Source organism: Muscardinus avellanarius, assembly GCF_963383645.1.
Source record: "Muscardinus avellanarius genome assembly, chromosome: 16".
Classification (NCBI taxonomy): domain Eukaryota; kingdom Metazoa; phylum Chordata; class Mammalia; order Rodentia; family Gliridae; genus Muscardinus; species Muscardinus avellanarius.
The window spans coordinates 16,295,489-16,310,490 of record NC_137802.1 but is presented as its reverse complement, the minus strand read 5'-3'; the positions used below and the strand labels follow the sequence as shown (position 1 = coordinate 16,310,490).

Genomic DNA, 15,002 nt, shown 5'->3' with positions numbered 1-15,002 from the left:
TGGCAGGAGCCCAGGGGGCGCGCCCCGCCCGCCGACGGCCGCCGAGCCGCTCCGCGGGGGCGTGGCCCGGGTGTGCGGGCCCGCGGCCAATGGGCGTCCTGGGGGCGGGGCCGCGGCGCGGGCGGCGGGGGCTCCTCGCGTCTTTTCCCCCCCGCAGGGCTTCGCCAGATCCCCGGGAGCCCCGCTGCTCTCCCGCTCCTTGGCTTGGGGCTGCGGGTCCCGCAGGTCCACGCCGGCTCCAGGATCCCCGCGGCCCCCGCGCCCTCTGCCCCCCAGGCCGGGGCCCCCCGCGCCCCCGGTCGCCTTTCTCATCTCCGCCGCTTCTGCACCTCAAGTTCTAAGACGAGATGCCGTCGGGCTTCCAACAGATCGGCTCCGAGGTAGGGCTCAGCACGGGGGGCGGGGCGGGGGCGCTGGCCTCGCTTTCCCTGGGCTGGGGTCGCGGCTGGGGTCAGCCAGGGGGCGGTCCTTGCGCGGGCGCGGGGGTGGAGGTGGGGGGACTGGCTATTTATACCCGGCCTGGACAACCCGTGACTGTTGGCTTCCAGTCCCGCCAAGAGGCAGCGTGCGTCTAGGGGTCCTAGCGGAGGCCCAGGTCGCAACTGTACTCCACCGAGTTCAGAGTCGGTCTTCTTTCCCACCCTGCGGCACGTTACGCCGGCCGCCGTCTGCGGGGACAGCCGTGCTGGGTCCAGCTTGGGAAAGCAGATCCGGACGGGGCTGGCCCACTAGAGCTATCTGTCTGCCCCCGCTCCCGGACAGTGTTTCGAGGACCGGAGGCTCTCATGGGCCCCACCCCCACGCCTGGCTGTCCTCCAGGACGCTGAACTTTCTCTGGGGCCTACGGTGGGTGGAGGGGCAGAGAGAAGTGTCACCCCCCCCTCCCCCAGCTCAGGTTTCCGCTTGGAGACAGTCTGTGCCGCCAGAGATCAGCCACCACTGCCACCGCCCCTCACGCCACCATCCCTCCCTCTTCCCCTGGGCATGGCTCTCCCTGGCAGAACCCGGGCACAGCCCCGCACAGCCCCCAGCCCTGGGTCGGAGCTTAGAAGGGGAGTGGAGGCCAGGGCGGAGACACAGAAGGCCACCCCCAGAGGAATGACCTGGATGTCCTTTTTGGAATTGCCCTTCTTGGGCCTGTTGGGGGCCTCCTGGAGCTGGCTGAGAACCCCCAGAGGGGAGGGAAGAGGACAGTGGCTGATGATAATAATGCACTTAGTTATGCAGTAGCGCCCCGAGGGATACCCCGGGATACCCATACCCCTTAGCACTGGATTTCCACAGCACTACAGGGACAGGTGAGCAAGACAGGACACGTCACCCCGTCACAGAAGAGGGAACCTAGTTTCAGAAGGGGGAAGTGACTTGCCCAAGGTCACACAAATCTGAGCCTGTCTCAAGGTCACAGAGGGATTTGGAGACTTGAGTCCTCAAGCATTGCCCTGCCTGGTGGACTCAAGCATCCGGTTTCCCCTCCATGCCTTGGTTACCAGTGGGTTCTTGTGCTCCTTGTTTACATTATCTTCTTGCAACTCCTAATATGGCTCAGTTTCCCTCGCCCCGCATGTTGGATGGGACCCAGGACCTTCAGGCTCCAGCCGGGCTAGGCTCCTGGACCAGAGAGAAAGCAGGGTTCCATGTGACCCACATGTGGGCCTTTCTGCTGCTTGCTGTCTAGGATGGAGAACCGCCTCAGCAGCGGGTGACGGGCACCCTGGTTCTCGCCGTATTCTCAGCTGTGCTTGGCTCCCTGCAGTTTGGCTACAACATTGGGGTCATCAATGCCCCCCAGAAGGTGAGGGGCCGGCAGCTGCAGAGTGGTGGTGCCCACAAACGGAGGACATGGGGGCTTGAGGTGGTGGAAGGGGGAGGGTCTGCAGGGAATCACTCCTACCCTGTCTCCCCAGGTGATTGAACAGAGTTACAATGAGACGTGGCTGGGGAGGCAGGGCCCTGGGGGACCAAGCTCCATCCCGCCGGGCACCCTCACCACCCTCTGGGCTCTATCCGTGGCCATCTTCTCCGTGGGCGGCATGATTTCCTCCTTTCTCATTGGGATCATCTCTCAGTGGCTGGGCAGGTATGGGACAGGGGAGCCAGGGCAGGGCAGGAGCACAGGTGCCTCGGTACCACCTTTTGATACTCACAGCCCCACTCTGTGCCCTCCAGGAAAAGGGCTATGCTGGCCAACAATGTCCTGGCAGTGCTGGGGGGCACCTTCATGGGCCTGGCCAACGCCACCGCCTCTTATGAGATCCTCATTCTCGGTCGCTTCCTCATTGGCGCCTACTCAGGTACCCGTGGGCACCAGGGCCCTGCCGTGTGCCCCGTTCTTCCCCTCGCTTGGGCTTCCAGATGGGAGCGGGCAGCTGCCCTCAGTCCTCTCTTCTTCCCTCTGCCCAGGACTAACGTCGGGGCTGGTGCCCATGTACGTGGGGGAGATCGCCCCGACTCACCTTCGGGGCGCCTTGGGGACACTCAACCAACTAGCCATTGTTATCGGCATTCTCATCGCCCAGGTGCCTGATGGCGGGGAGCAAGGGCTGGGGTGGCCCTCCAGAGCCAGGCAGGGGCACGAGTCACCTGCTTCCTTCCCAACCTTCTCCACAGGTGCTAGGCTTGGAGTCCATGCTGGGCACTGCCACTCTGTGGCCACTCCTCCTGGGCCTCACAGTACTCCCCGCCCTCCTGCAGCTGGTCCTGCTGCCCTTCTGTCCCGAGAGCCCCCGCTACCTCTATATCATCCGGAACCTGGAGGGGCCTGCGAGAAAGAGTGAGCGCCCACCCCCTCATCTAGCCCAGACCCAGGCCTCCACCCCGTCCTGCTAGTTCCTGACCCTCCCCACCCCCAGGTCTGAAGCGCTTCACGGGCTGGGCCGACGTGTCTGACGCGCTGGCTGAGCTGAAGGATGAGAAGCGGAAGCTGGAGCGTGAGCGGCCATTGTCCCTGCTCCAGCTCCTGGGCAGCCGCACCCACCGGCAGCCCCTGGTCATCGCGGTTGTGCTGCAGCTGAGCCAGCAGCTCTCAGGCATCAATGCTGTATGTAGCACCCTCCAGGCCGGGCATGGGATAGGCACCGGGGGTGGGGGGAAGGGAGCGAGCCTTCGCCATGGACTCCCAGGGTCAGCCGAGCCTGGTGTGTCCAGAGCGAAGGACAGGACATCCCTGCCCTCACCTTTCCTTTCCTGTCACCTCTAGGTTTTCTACTACTCAACCAGCATCTTTGAGTCGGCAGGTGTGGGGCAGCCAGCCTATGCCACCATCGGAGCTGGCGTGGTCAACACTGTCTTCACCTTGGTCTCGGTAACTGCTTGCTTTTGGAGTGGGTCACACCACCAGCTTCATGTCCTTGGGTGTCCCGGAGGTCCCAGTCTTGGTTGTCCCTACCCACTGAAAACCTGCTACTTTCTGTGTCCTAAAGGCCCCCTGCCGAGCCCTGACTCTCCTTGCAGGTGTTTTTGGTGGAGCGGGCTGGACGGCGGACTCTCCATCTCCTGGGCTTGGCGGGCATGTGTGGCTGTGCCATACTGATGACGGTGGCTCTGCTTCTGCTGGTGAGGCCTGGGGGCTGAGGAGGGGGCTGGCTCCCCAGCCCAGCTGGGGCCACTCCTTAACATTTCTGCCTTCAATTCTGGAGCTGACTGTGTGTCAGGACCATGGGTGCTTGGCTCAAGAGTCTGCAGGCACTGTGGTTGGTGCTCCTAAGGGGCCCAGGCTGCACCAGGGCCTGCTCTGGGAGGCAGCTAGAGCACAAGTTTGGCAGCCAGGAGAGAGAGAAAACCACTGTCAAGCCTGAGGGAACAATAATTCCTAAGGACTTAACCAACAGGAGCAAACAAGAACTTTCAGCAGGGCGTGGTGGTGCACACTTGCAATTCTAGTACTCGGGAGCCTGAGACAGGAGGATCACAGGTTTGCAGCCAGCCTCAGCAACTTGTGAGGCCCTCTGCAACTTAGTGAGACCATATTTCAAAATAAAGAATAAAAAATAGGGCTGGAGCTGGGCGTAGTGGCACACGCTTGAAATCCCAGCGCTTGGGAGGCTGAGACAGGAGGATCACACAGGTTTGAAGCCAGCCTCAGCTACTCAGTGAGGCTCTCAGCAACTTAGTGAGACCCTGTTTCCAAATAAAGTATAAAATAGGTCTGGGAGTATAGCCCGGAGGTAGAAAATCCCCTGGGTTCCACCCCCAGGATCACACACACACACACACACACACACACACACACACACACACATACACAAATAGGGCTGGGGTTGTAGCTTGTAGTTAGAATGTACCTAGTTTCAATCCCCAGTACCACACACACACACAAAGAAAATAAAGTAATTAATTAAAGCCAGACCTGTTGGCACACGGTCTATACTTGGGAGGCTGAGACAGGAAGATTGTAGGTTCACAGCCAGCCTCAGCAACTTGTGAGGCCCTCTGCAACTTAGTGAGGCCCTCTTTCCAAATAAAGAATAAAATAGGATTGAGGTATAGCTCAGGTATAATGCCCCTGGGTTCAATCCCTAGTAACACACACACACACACACACACACACACACACTAAAAAAATTGGGCTGGAGGTGGGGCTTAGAGGTAGAATGCCCCTGAATCCTGTCCCCAGTAACTTTCCAGAGCCTGTACTACCCAGCGTGGCATGTTCCCCACAAGCTGGGAAGTGTAAATTTCAGTTTTTCTCTGGATCAAAGGCAAAGGAAGATCCAGAAAAAAGCCTGTACCAGTCCAGGCATAGCGGTTCATGCCTTTAATTCCAGTACCTGGGAGGTTGAAACAGGAAGATCACAGGTTGGGGGCCAGCCTCAGCAACTTCGTGGGACCCTGTTTCAAAATAAAAAATAAAAAGGTCAAGGTTAAAGCTCAGAGGTAGAATGTCCCTGGGTTCAATCCCCAGTACTCCCCTAGGATAGAAGAAATAGAAAAGCCTGAACCAATTCCTTACCCTCCCTGCCTGGTTCCTAGGAGCGGGTTCCAGCCATGAGTTATGTCTCCATCGTGGCCATCTTTGGCTTTGTGGCTTTCTTTGAGATTGGCCCTGGTCCCATCCCCTGGTTCATTGTGGCCGAGCTCTTCAGCCAGGGACCCCGCCCAGCAGCCATGGCCGTGGCTGGTTTCTCCAACTGGACCTGCAACTTCATCGTCGGCATGGGTTTCCAGTATGTTGCGGTAGGTCCCTCCGCCCTGCCCCAGTCTTCCTCGCCGGAGGCTAGAGGGGGGCGTCCACAGCTAGCCTGCTTGCTTTCCAGCCAGAGGCCCCTGGGTAGTCATCCTGGGCTCTCTCTGGTGGCCCTGCTCCACCAGACTCCAGGGGAGGGGGCGGAGCTAGACGGGATGGGAACAGAAACCTCTTTGGAACAAATCAGTGGCGTAACTTGAGACTGGGAATAAAACAGTATTTGTATTAATACTACAAATGGCTGGGGACCTGCTCAGCTGCTCAGGGTGGTGGAGAGGGTGAGAAAGGAGTTGGGGTTTAGAAAATCCTTTTTTCAGCCTAAGTTCTCACTTCTGGTCATTTCCGCTACCCCTTGAAGCAGCGCCCTGCTTTCTGCAGTGTCCCCAGATCCCTATGGTCTTTAGCTCCTGGCTTGTCTGAGACCGCCCCACCCCACTCTGTCAACACCTCTTTCTCCACTTGTCCCAGGATGCTATGGGTCCCTACGTCTTCCTTCTATTTGCCGTTCTCCTGCTCGCCTTCTTCATCTTCACCTTCTTAAAAGTGCCCGAAACCCGAGGCCGGACGTTTGACCAGATCTCAGCCGCCTTCCACCGGACACCCTCTCTTTTAGAGCAGGAGGTGAAACCCAGCACGGAACTCGAGTACTTAGGGCCAGACGAGAACGACTGAGGGGCAGGCAGGGTGGAGGCAGCTTTCTCCATCCCCCAGACCCCTCCTTTCCTCTGCAGCACTTTAACCTCTCTTCCCGGTTGCTTCCAGGGTGGAGAAAGTCCTTGAAGCCTGGTAGAATTGGGAAGCTGGAGGGAAGGGTGGTCTAAGCACCCCCTCATTCCCCTTGTGTGACTCTTGGATTATTTATGTGTCATGGTTAGGCTGTGGCTGTGGGGTGGGCCGTCCTCCTTCCCCTTCCCTCCCACCCGCACCCAGTCTTGGCTCCCTTCCGGGGCAGGGGGACTGGAGCTCTAGACTGCCTTCTTCAGTGGGACAAACCAAAGCACGGCGGGGCGTGAAGCCAGAGCCGCGTTCCCATCACCTTAGACTCCTCCCTCCCGCCATCTGGCACTTCCACTGAATTCTTGCCACACAGGCTCTGGGTGAAGGGGGCTCCGTCTTGACCCCTCCAGGGCAAAGGACACACCCTCCCAGAGTCTTGCCTCTCTTCCCTCCCTCCCGGCAGGCTTGGCCTTCCAGGACGTATGTACCCACATGTGGTGAGAAGGGCCAGCAGGCGCCTGCTTTGCGACTTGGGCCCCATCCCAACTGCTCCCCAAGGCTGCCACTGGGGGCCCGCGCTCCCTGCTCCCCTCCTGGAAGGGTGCTGCTGTAGCCACAGGCTTTTGACCAACTAAGGGCAAGAGGGGCTTTGAAAGGCTGCCTGTAAACCCTGGGGGAGGAGCTGCTGGATATTTTTGTATATGTTTGATGGGGTAGCAAGCAGAAACCAGAGGGCTGCTGTACGAAATGTGTATATATAGATTCCTCTATAAAGTCACTGTATGAAGACGAGCGTCCTGTCATGGAGGCACTGGAGGATGGGGAGAGGACAAGCCCACCCCCTTCCTTCGTGTCTTGCTTCAGAGCTTGAGGCCTCAGAATCCTTTAGACACTGTTGCTCATGCTCTGCTTCCCTTGCTATTCATTGTTTTAATTAGTAGATGCTCAATAAACCACAGCTGCACGTGCTGGGCACTGCAGGCAGGAGTGGTCCCCACTTAACAGGGACGGTGAGGGCCAGTGACGGGGTGTGTCAGGCTGCGCAGCGAGGGGCAGCGGGGGCCAGCGGGGGCCAGCGGGGCAGGAGCAAGGCAAGTGCTGCCCCCCCCCACCGCCTTCGGTGGAGGCCAGTTACCTGGGATCCTGATTTGCTGAGACAGAGACAGAGACCAAGACAACAGGAAAGCCTGTTTTTGTTTTTACTGGAGGCTCAGGTGGCACATGACAGTTCATAAAATGGCTTCAGAGGTAGGGAGTTGAGGGAAAACAAAAAATAAACTGGGGTGGGAAAAGAAAGCAACCAGGAGGAGGTGAGAGCTGGCTGGTCCTTCTCAGCCTGACTTGGGGAGGGAGTTGATGCCTCTGAACAGTAAGGTGGGATCCCTTCCTTCAACCTTTGGTAGAGGAGAGGAAAAAAAAAACAAAAGGCTGTTGCTTTGGCCCTCCTGAGTCTCGAGGAAATGGGGGAAAGCCGGTGTTCTGATGTCATGGATCATGAGAAAGGGAGGGTGCTGGGAAGGGTACAGGTCAGTTGGAAAAACTGGCAGATACCTAAGGGAGCAGAAGAGATGCACAGATCATGAGTATAGCTCATCACGACCCAGTCCCTGGGCTTCCTGGCCACCCGCCCCGACGGGAGCAGCCGCTCACCAGATGGTAGGTCTGGGTGTCCTATGAGTTGGAATCACTCCAGTATGGTGGTGGGGGGGTCCCCACTGTTGATGGGGGCTGAGGTCTATAGAGAACAGCAATGACTGACTGAGAATCTTGTATTCCAGAGTCCCCAACTTCAACTTTCTCCCTCCTCTCCCCCTTCCTGGCACCCACAAGCTGGTGCTATTGCTCCCAGCTGAGTTTGGGGTGGGATAGGGCTACAGGGGAGACATAGGCTTCATAGTCTCTGCAGAGATTTCCTGGTAGGTAAGATGCCTGCTGGGGTGGACCCAGCCAGCCATGAGGAGGAAGGACCAAGTGATAAAGTAGGCAGAGAAGGGAAAAGGATCAAAGGGGGGCAGCTGCTGGGCGTGGTGGCACACACTTGTAATCCCAGCATTTGGGAGGCTGAGACAGGAGGATCACAGTTCAAGGACAGCCTCAGCTACTTAGTGAGGCCCTTTGCAACTCAGTGAGACCCTGTTTCAAAATAAAGAATAAAAGCCAGGCATGGTGGCGCACGCTAGCTCTTGGGAGGCTGAAACAGGAGGATCGCACAGGTTCAAAGCCAGCCTTAGGTACTTAGTGAGGCTCTCAGCAATTTAGTGAGACTCTGTTTCCAAATAAAGTATAAAATAGGTCTGGGAGTACAGCTCAGAGGTAGAATGCCCCTGGGTTCCATCCCCAGTACCACAAAAAAGATGGGGAGGGGCAGTTGGCCGGGTTTTGTAACATGTCTGTAATCCCACGAGTTGGGGGGCTGAGACAGGATTGCAGGTTTGAAGTGAGCCAGGCTCAGCAATTTAGTGAAGCTCTTAGCAACTCAGAGACCCTGTTTCCAAATAAAAATAAATAAAATGGGACTGGGGGTATAGCTTAGAAGTAAAATGCCCCTAGATTCAACCCCCAGCACCACAAAAGGGGGGGCAGTTGGGGCTGTAGCTCAGGGGTAGAGCACTCGCCCAGTGATCAGCAAGGCCCTGAGTAATCAGCAGCACCTAAGGGTAAGGGACAGCTGGTCACAGCTTTTCCTTTCACCCACCCCCAGAGATTTTTAGATACCCCAAGATCCTCACTTCCGGGGCTGTGGGCTGCCGGGGGCCAGGAGGCTGCTGCCGTCGCCGCTGGAAGTAGGGGCGATTTCGTGGGCGCTGGGGCTCAGGCCGGGAACCATCGGTGGGGCCTTGGCTGGGCTTGGTCTCTCCGTCCCCACCTTCTGTGGTAGGCTGCTGGGGTGGCCTGGGGCGGAAAGGCCTAGGGAGAGAAGCAGGGACCCTGAAGGGACCAGGGATCCCACGAAGACTGCCCCCCTCCCCATTCCCACCTCCAGGAGCCAGGCTTCCAGTTCCACAAGTCCTGCTTGCCTTTGGGGAGCCCTCTAATCATGTGTTAGGCACTTCTCCGAATTCTTCCTCTTCCACACAGGCCCAACACCAGACAGTAAAGGGCAAGACCGCGCCCCAGAAAGGGAGTCTTACCTTCGGTACCTGGGCCGGAATCTGGGTGGGGGCACCCGCTCATCTCCCTGTTGTTGGTCCACCTCCAGTGGGGTTGTCTCTTTGGGTTCTACCCCGTCAGTGCCCTGGGAACACACAAGGGCCTGGGTGGGCTGTGGGCACCCCGCTGCCCAGGGACCAAGTTGCCCTCCCCGACTCTCGTGCTTTCCAGAACACGAGTAGCTGGCTCCCCCTCACCTCCATGGGCTGCTGCTGGTTGGGGGGCCGAGGGCCTCGCACAAACCGTCGCCGGTAGAAGAAAGGTGGCGGGCGCCGTCGCCTGGGCCGCTGCCCAGAGTCCTCAGCCCGCTCCCCCTCGCTGCCGGGTTCTGTTCCACCTGAGGGGGCCTCTGCCACCATGGGTGGTGGGGCAGCTGGGCGAGGCCGGGGGATGAACCGGCGGAACCTACGTCGATTGGGGGCATAGCGGCTGCCCTTCACTGGCACCCCCCCGGGCCCAGTTACATTGGCAGCTTCTGCACCCTGGGAAGGTGGAAGGGGATGGTCAGAAGTCCTCCTGACTAAATACAACATTCGCAGACTTGCTGGCATCATTGGCGCCTCCCCATCTTCCAGCCCAAGTACCCTCTCCAGATCTTGTGGCTCCTCTGACTTTTTCCACCTTCTCCTCCCCCAAAGGGCAACAAGAGTGAGTTTGTACCCATCTGGGAATGAGCAACTTGTCTTTTTGAAATAACCACTACTGGTACCCCACTGAGTCTAAAGACAGCAGAGTGGAGAGAGTATGCTGGCCGCCACCTCCATCTTCTACTCCAGGGGGCTGACTCTGGGAAGAGTCCTGCTGGGGGCAGCCCCAAATGGAAAATAGACACAGAAGTGCTTGGTGAACTATGAAAAAGAAACCGAGACTCCGGTGACTGATGGCAGGGCAGCCTTTAGGACATCCCTTAGGGCAGTCCTGGGGTTAAGACAACATCCGGGTGAGAGAACACGGCCAGTTCCCACAGCCAGCAGTAGAGCTGGTCTCTGGAGGGTCAGAGCCTGAGCTGACCTCCAGGTCACCCTCCCACAACAGCCCCCAAACCTTCTCTCCTTCCACGACATCAAACTCCACAGTCTCCCCATCTCCAACGCTGCGCAGAAACTTCCTGGGGTTGTTTCTTTTAATAGCTGTCTGGTTGAGGGAAAGGCCACGAGGAAGGTGAGCAGCAGGGGCGGGGTGCTTCTCACCCTGCTGGGCCCCCCCTCTGCCCAGTTCTACTCAACAGTTTACTTGGGGTCCTGGGCTGGAGGCCAGAGTTTAGCAGGGAAGGGGCTGGGGGTGTGGCTTCATGGTAACAGGGGGTGCTTAGCATGCCCAAGGTCCTAGGCTTGTTCCTTAGAACCCAAAAATATTTTTTTTCCGGGTCTGGGGATAGAACCCAGGGGCATTCAACCTCCGGGCTACACCCCCTGCCCTATTTTTTATTCTTTATTTTGAAACAGGGTCTCACTAAGTGCGGAGGGCCTCACTAAGTAGCTGAGGCTGTCCCCGAACTGCAATCCTCGGGTCTCAGCCTCCCGGAAAGCTGGGATTGATTACAAGTGTGTGCCACCACACCCAGCTAGAACCCCCGCAAAAAAAAATTTTAGTAGGTGAAAAGTCAAACTAGGAGCCTGGGATCCATGGTGGAGTTACCACTATCCCCAGGGTGCTCTCTCCCTTCCCCCTTTACTCCCTCAAAAAGGGAGGCACAAAATAGAAACCCAAAAGCAAACAAACAAACAAACAAAAAACCAGCCTTAGGTTGCAAAATGGATACAACATACTATGCTGCTTACCTCAATCCCACTGAGAGCTCTTTCCACCAGAGCAGTGGTTCTCAAACGAGTGAGCATCAGAATCACCTGGGTGCTCCGCATCAGCCCCAAGTCTGATTGATTCAGTAGCTTGGGGCGGGGCCCAAGAATTTGGATGTCAGGTGATGCTGCTGCTGCTGGTGCAGGGACCACACTTTGAGAACCACTGCACTCAAGTCTTTCCCTCGGAAAACTGCCTGATTCCTTCCTGTGGTGTTAACAGGTCCCCGTAGGTGATGGGCATGCCACGCCCAGAGGGCGACATGCACAATTCTGAGAGCCTTCAGTAACGCGAGTAGGACTAATGGTTGATACAGGCACCTGAGGCCCATGTAGGTGGCTATTCCCACATGCACAGGCCCTTGTGAAGTTAAAGCTGGAGAAATGTAAGCTGTGTGGCCAAGGGTCATGGCAAGGCCTTCAGAGGGGGCCAGTTCCTCCCCTCAGGAAGCCACCTCGCTCTTACCTGGTGAACAAAGACATCCTCCTTGGTGTCATTCCTGCAGAACAGGATGGGTTGTTAAGGGGGTGACTTTGGTAAGGTGGTCAGTTCTACTGAGGCCTCCCTAGCTGTCCATGCCTAAGATTAGTGGATTCATCCTCTCCAGCATTTCAGTTACTCTGGGGTAGACAGGGCCCAGGGAGCGAGAGACAAGAGCCAGCAGGGCCCCCAGAAGCTGGTGTAAAGAGAAGTCCGCCTAAACCTTGACTTCCAGAGGGAAGGGCAGAGGGGGAGGCAAAGGCACCTTGAAGGAGCCCAGACAGTCCTTTACCTGTGGAGTGCTCCACCTTCTACCCCAGGGGCACCTTAGAACCTGCTGGTGCTGGCTCCAACTGTCTCTGGCCAACACCCCCTCCTTGGTTTGGAAAATTCCACTGTCTTTCTTTGCTCAAGGAGAGAGAAAGCAGGGACTGGGCCAGAAGTACAGAACAAGTTTCAGAAGGGAACAAGATGTCAAGAACTTGCTCCAAACAGCCACAAAACCTTATCTTTATCCTCTGCCTGGAGGTACCCCCTCCCTCTTGACACAGAGGGACCAAGGATGAAAGTGAATACTCACCCATTCTTTATCACTACTTTGCAAATAATCCTAGTTTATGCTAAAACCCCAATAAGGTTATTGGATAAAGGGTTGGGAAGAAAAGAGGGACTCTTCAAGGCGCCTGTGTTCCCCTGAACAAATGTTCCAGCTTTAAAAGCACTTGTAGCTGCACAAAGGTCAGCCTGCTAAGAGGGAACTGAGGCCTCCCAGGAGGGCTTGGCTGGGCCGGGTGCCCAGGCTGAGGCAGGCCCCACTGGGGGAGACCTGGCTCTGCTCAGAATCCACCACTACGGCCTTCTCCCCGGACTGGGAGGGGAGCAAGTGGCTGCCAATGGAAGGGAAGCAGTGGTCTCTGGGTCAGCTCCTTCCTCCTCAGTTCCGGCAGGTGGGGGTTCAGATGAGTCAGAGCTCTTTAAGGGAGATGAGTCGTGAGGGTGCTGAGTACTGCCCTTAACAGGAAATCGGTGAGGATCCCAGCCCCGAGCCCTGGGGTGCTGGGAGTACCATAAATTCTGCCCCAAAGGCACAGCAAACTAAAAGTAATAGAACAATTCCTGAAGGTGAGACAGACAAGCTGGGAAGGTCAGAACCAGGTTTGCCAAGTTCCTGGATCATTAATCCTCTGCTGCCCTTGATGTGGAAAAGGCTTCATCTTGCCACTAAGCACACATTTGTGCTGTGGTTAAAGACTTTCAACCAGTGTCAGCTGGACACTGCAACCATGTGCCTTGGCTTGGGAAGAGATGAAGTTGAGAAGGTGTCCAGTCCCACAGGCCAATTGGAAAGACACCCATTCCACCCTCTCCCTGGCTTCCTCGGATACCTGTTGATGAATCCGTAACCATTCCGAACGTTGAACCATTTGACAGTGCCCAGGACTTGGATAGCTGCCAGGCAGAGATGCAGTGGGGACAGTAAGATGGGGGGAAGAGATGGAGTTGGACTGAGTTTTGAGACACTTCAAAATCTAACCTGCCTCCATAAGAAGCTTGCTTTCAAGTCCTCCGGGCTGCACTATTAGCTCCGAGGTATTCTTATCCTAGTGTGACCCGACTCATCCACACAGGAAGTGTCAAAGCCCAACTCTAAGGCATGTTACTCACATCCTACAAATCCAGGATCTCCACCTAGAACCCCAGTACTCACCTGATCTACGAGGTGCTACTCTCAGGTCAGAACTCAGAGGTTCCCTAGCCCTCCCAATGTAAGGGTCCCCGTGCACCTTGTTTCCCAGGCTCAGAGGCTTACCCAGTGCTAACCTGGGTCAACTAGGCTAAGTCTCCCGCCCCAGAGGTGTGGTCGAAGCCTGAAGCTTGAGTCTCCACCCTAAGGCCTTAGCTGAACCTGTTGGCCCCGCCCAGGGAGGGTTTCCCACCAGGGGAATCCACTTTGTTCCGCAGCTCCCGGCCCAACTGGGAGGCCTTTGGGCAATTTGCCAGGCTATCCTCTGGCTCTGCGGGCGCAGCCGGGCCCCGCACTGCCCCCCACCCGCCGCCGGCCACTCAGAGCCACCCGGGCGCGCGCCGCCCCTCACCCAGCACCGGCTTGTCCGCCTGACTCCGGGCCGGGGGTGCGGGGGTCCCCGAGGCCGCCGTCGCCGTGTTGCCAGGGGTGCGAGCGCCCGGTGCCGAGGGGGTCCCAGCAGCGGGGCCCGAGGCGGCTCCGCCCCCGCCGCTGCCCGCCCCGCCGCCAGCTTTCTGCGGCTCTCCTGCGGGCACCGGCACCACCACCGCTACCACCCCTGCTGCCGTCGCGGGCGCCGTGGCCGCGGGGGCCGCTGTCGCCACCACTGCTGCCTCCGCCTCGCTCATCCCGCCGGGTCCAGTACCGGCCCCCGCCGCCACCGCCTCCTCCTCCTCCGCCGCCACCACCACCGCCCCGGCCCCTCCCCCCGGCTCGCGGACCCGCCGCCCGGCTCGGTCCTCGAGCCCCGAGCCTCGCCCGCACGCCGGCAGCGGGCCCGCAGCCTAGGCCAATCGCAGGCCGCTGCCGGGGCGCGCGCAGACCCCGCCTCCGGAGCGCAGGCCAATCCCAGCCGCGCAGCCCCCCAGGCGCGCACGCCGGCCCCGCCTCCCGGACTTCGCACCGTGGCCCCGGCCCCCGCCCGCAGCCCTGTAAGTACACCTGGGCCCCGCCCCTCCGCCGCCACGTGACGCCAACCGGCCCAACCCATTGGCCGACGGCTCTTTTCCCCTCCCCCTTCCGTCCCTTTCCACCGGCCGCGGGAAATCAAACGGGCTAGTCGCGCTTCAACCGCCACCTGGGTGTGCGCGGAAGGCGGCGGGGGCGCGGCTTCGAAGGCTGCTGCCGACGGCCCGCGGGGGGCCGCAGTCGGCGCCCGGGTCCGCGGGGGCGCCGCGCCCTCGGCCGCAGGCCCGCCCTGCTCGCGGGCTGCGCAGCCCTGGGCGCTTTCTCGCTAAGGGCTGGTGTCTGCGCACTCCGGGGCGGCGCTGCGGGGAAAGCTGCAGAACGATTTTCCCAACTTAATTCTCACAAGCCCTGTTTTTCCTTTTTCCTTTGTATTGAGACAATGTTTACACGTAGTATAAAAATGACACTTGAGTTTTTATAACTGTCCATCCTTCCCTCCAAACTAGTGGGGGGGGGGCCACTGGGGGTTGAACCCAATGCCTCCAGAGTGCGACACTCCCAGCTCTATTTTTATTTTGAAACAAGATCTCGCTAGGTCCCTAAGAGTCTCACTACTTGCCGAGGCTCTCCTTGAACCTGGGTCCTCCTGTCTCAGTACCAGGATTACGGGCATGTGCCACCAAGACCCGGCTCGCTCCGGCCTCCTGGTCCAGGCCATCCCAGCCTCCCCAAAGGCAGCCATTTTATTTTGTGCTGGGGGTTGAACACAGAGGTTCTACCTCTGAGGCCCATTCCCCCTTTTCTTTTTTTTTTTTTTCTTTTTTCTTTTTCTGTGTGTGTGTGTGTGTGTGTGTGTGTGTGTGTGTGTGTGTGTGTGTGATACTGGGGATAGAACCCCGGGGCTTTCTACCTCCTGGCTACACCCCTAGGTCTGTTTTAATTTTTACTTGGAAACAGGGTCTCCCTAAGTTGCTGAGAGCCTCACTGAGTTGCTGAGGCTGGCTTTGAACCTGCAAT

The 15,002-nt window shown here is 58.3% G+C and overlaps 2 protein-coding genes across 2 annotated transcripts; one reads left to right on the top strand and one right to left on the bottom strand.

Moving 5' to 3' along the window:
* Positions 1 to 347: 347 nt before the first annotated feature.
* SLC2A4 (solute carrier family 2 member 4) lies at positions 348 to 5,857 on the top strand (the record flags this gene model as incomplete). Its single annotated transcript, XM_080713105.1, has 11 exons — positions 348 to 380; positions 1,679 to 1,795; positions 1,908 to 2,080; positions 2,170 to 2,294; positions 2,404 to 2,519; positions 2,611 to 2,773; positions 2,853 to 3,040; positions 3,200 to 3,304; positions 3,454 to 3,555; positions 4,972 to 5,175; positions 5,654 to 5,857. 11 exons carry the CDS (start codon positions 348 to 350, stop codon positions 5,855 to 5,857), a joined length of 1,530 nt encoding a protein of 509 aa, XP_080569231.1.
* A 1,729-nt stretch (positions 5,858 to 7,586) lies between these two features.
* On the bottom strand, positions 7,587 to 13,705 carry YBX2 (Y-box binding protein 2; the record flags this gene model as incomplete). Its single annotated transcript, XM_080713115.1, has 8 exons — positions 7,587 to 7,637; positions 8,632 to 8,809; positions 9,034 to 9,137; positions 9,250 to 9,534; positions 10,097 to 10,186; positions 11,318 to 11,351; positions 12,718 to 12,781; positions 13,429 to 13,705. The coding sequence occupies 8 exons, from the start codon at positions 13,703 to 13,705 to the stop codon at positions 7,587 to 7,589; spliced, it is 1,083 nt and encodes a 360-aa protein (XP_080569241.1).
* Positions 13,706 to 15,002: the final 1,297 nt, after the last annotated feature.